Consider the following 1,788-nt stretch of genomic DNA (forward strand, 5'->3'; position numbering starts at 1 on the left):
GGCATGTGAGATATGTTTCACTATAGGACACGCTACTGATATATTTCCAAGCCTACAAGATGAACAAGTTAATGCTATTGGGGGATCTCAAGGACAACAACGGAGGTATGACCCATTCTCTCAAATGAAGAAAGGAGCAGTAGCACTATCATTAATCCTTAGTATCACTATCATTAGTGTGTGTGTCTGTTGTCTGTTATCTCCTCAGACTTCTGTTGTCTGTTATCTCATTTATTATTATGCTCGTTATTTTGTCATCTAGTTCTTTTGCGCTGTCTCTTTTCTAGTGGTCCTTCTAGGTATATTGTCCTCTTCTGTAAACCTAGGGATCCACACCCTTGTATATATATTTGTGTAGTATCAGCATTGGAATGAATGAGATCATATGATTAGCCGCCACTCTTGTTATATCAAACTCAATATGGTATCATAGCAAGGTTGCTCATCATCATCAAACTTACTGTAATCAGTAAGATTCAAGTTTTCTCAAAGTAATGCATTAAACCTTTCATTCCTTTTTCTTCCTTAAAGCTGTTCATATGAAACCTTGTGATTTCTGGTAAGCTTTTGAGAGAGAGATAAAATATGTTTGTCCTTTAAAGATTTAATCTTTGCAAAATGGCACCAAAACAAGGTCTTTCATTAGCAGACATACAAAATCCTCTTTACCTTCATCCTTCAGATGGTCCTCTCAGCATCAATATATCGGATAAGCTTACTGGACCTTCAACTTACAGAGCTTGGAGACGTTCTATGGAGATAGCCCTAGCTTCAAAACATAAGTTGGGAATGGTTACAGGAGCTCTGAAGAGAGATACTGAAAATGAAGAACTGCAGGAACAGTGGGACACCTGTAATTTCATGGTGATAGCATGGTTAACAGCCTCAATGTCTCCATCTGTAAAGGAGTCAGTGCTGTTTGTTCAAAGTGCCAAGGAAATATGGCATCAACTTGAAACAAGGTTTTCTCAAACTAATGGAACAAGAAAATATAAGCTGAGCAAAGATATTTATGATCTTAGGCAAGCTGATAAAACCATTAGTGAATACTATACCACAATGAAATCTCTATGGGATGAGCTTGAAGGTCTAGCTAACTATCCAGCCATCACCAATGTAACTGAAGAGATCAGAGCTTTTCTTGATGCTCTCAGTAAGCAAGAAGAAGAAAAGAAGCTATTTCAGTTTCTATATGGCCTAAATGAGGGCTATTCCACTAAGAGAAGCCAGCTGTTAATGACTACACCTTTGCCCTCTGTTGAAACTGCTTGTGCAAGGCTTCAGCAGGAAGAAGCTCAAAGAGATGTGTTAAAGGTAAGTAAGATGGAAATAGAGAGTTCAGGGATGTATGCAAGTCATTCTCAAACACAGGGTTCAGCTATGTTTGCAAATGAAGGATGCTCTGTGTGTGGTAACAAAGGGCATGACAAAGAAAAATGCTGGAAGGTAATAGGATATCCAAAGTGGCATGCCAAGTATAAGAAGATGCACAGGGAAGGAAGTTCATCCAGTGGCAGTGTGAATCAAAGGATTTAGAGGTAATAGGGGTAAAGCTGAAAATCAAGGTACTAGATGGGCTGCTAATGCCTAGATGGATGAGAGTGTAGGCTTGACAGCTCAGCAACTGGAGCAATTACTCAAACTCATACCATCTGGCTCAGGAAATGGTGGAGACCAAGACATGACAGAGAGCTTTGCAGGTATGTCTTTATGCAACAGTGTCTGGTATTCACCAAAAGGATGGATACTAGACTCTGGTGCCTCAGAACATATGGTCAGTTGTCTTGA

The 1,788-nt window shown here is 39.5% G+C and overlaps 1 protein-coding gene across 1 annotated transcript; it reads left to right on the forward strand.

Moving 5' to 3' along the window:
- Window positions 1-618: 618 nt before the first annotated feature.
- Window positions 619-1,536, forward strand: LOC104893729 (uncharacterized). The gene has a single exon (XM_010679862.1). It carries the CDS (start codon window positions 619-621, stop codon window positions 1,534-1,536), a length of 918 nt encoding a protein of 305 aa, XP_010678164.1.
- The last annotated feature ends 252 nt before the right edge of the window (window positions 1,537-1,788 follow it).

The sequence above is a fragment of the Beta vulgaris genome, chromosome 5 (genome assembly GCF_026745355.1).
Source record: "Beta vulgaris subsp. vulgaris cultivar EL10 chromosome 5, EL10.2, whole genome shotgun sequence".
NCBI classification, from domain to species: Eukaryota; Viridiplantae; Streptophyta; class Magnoliopsida; order Caryophyllales; family Amaranthaceae; genus Beta; species Beta vulgaris.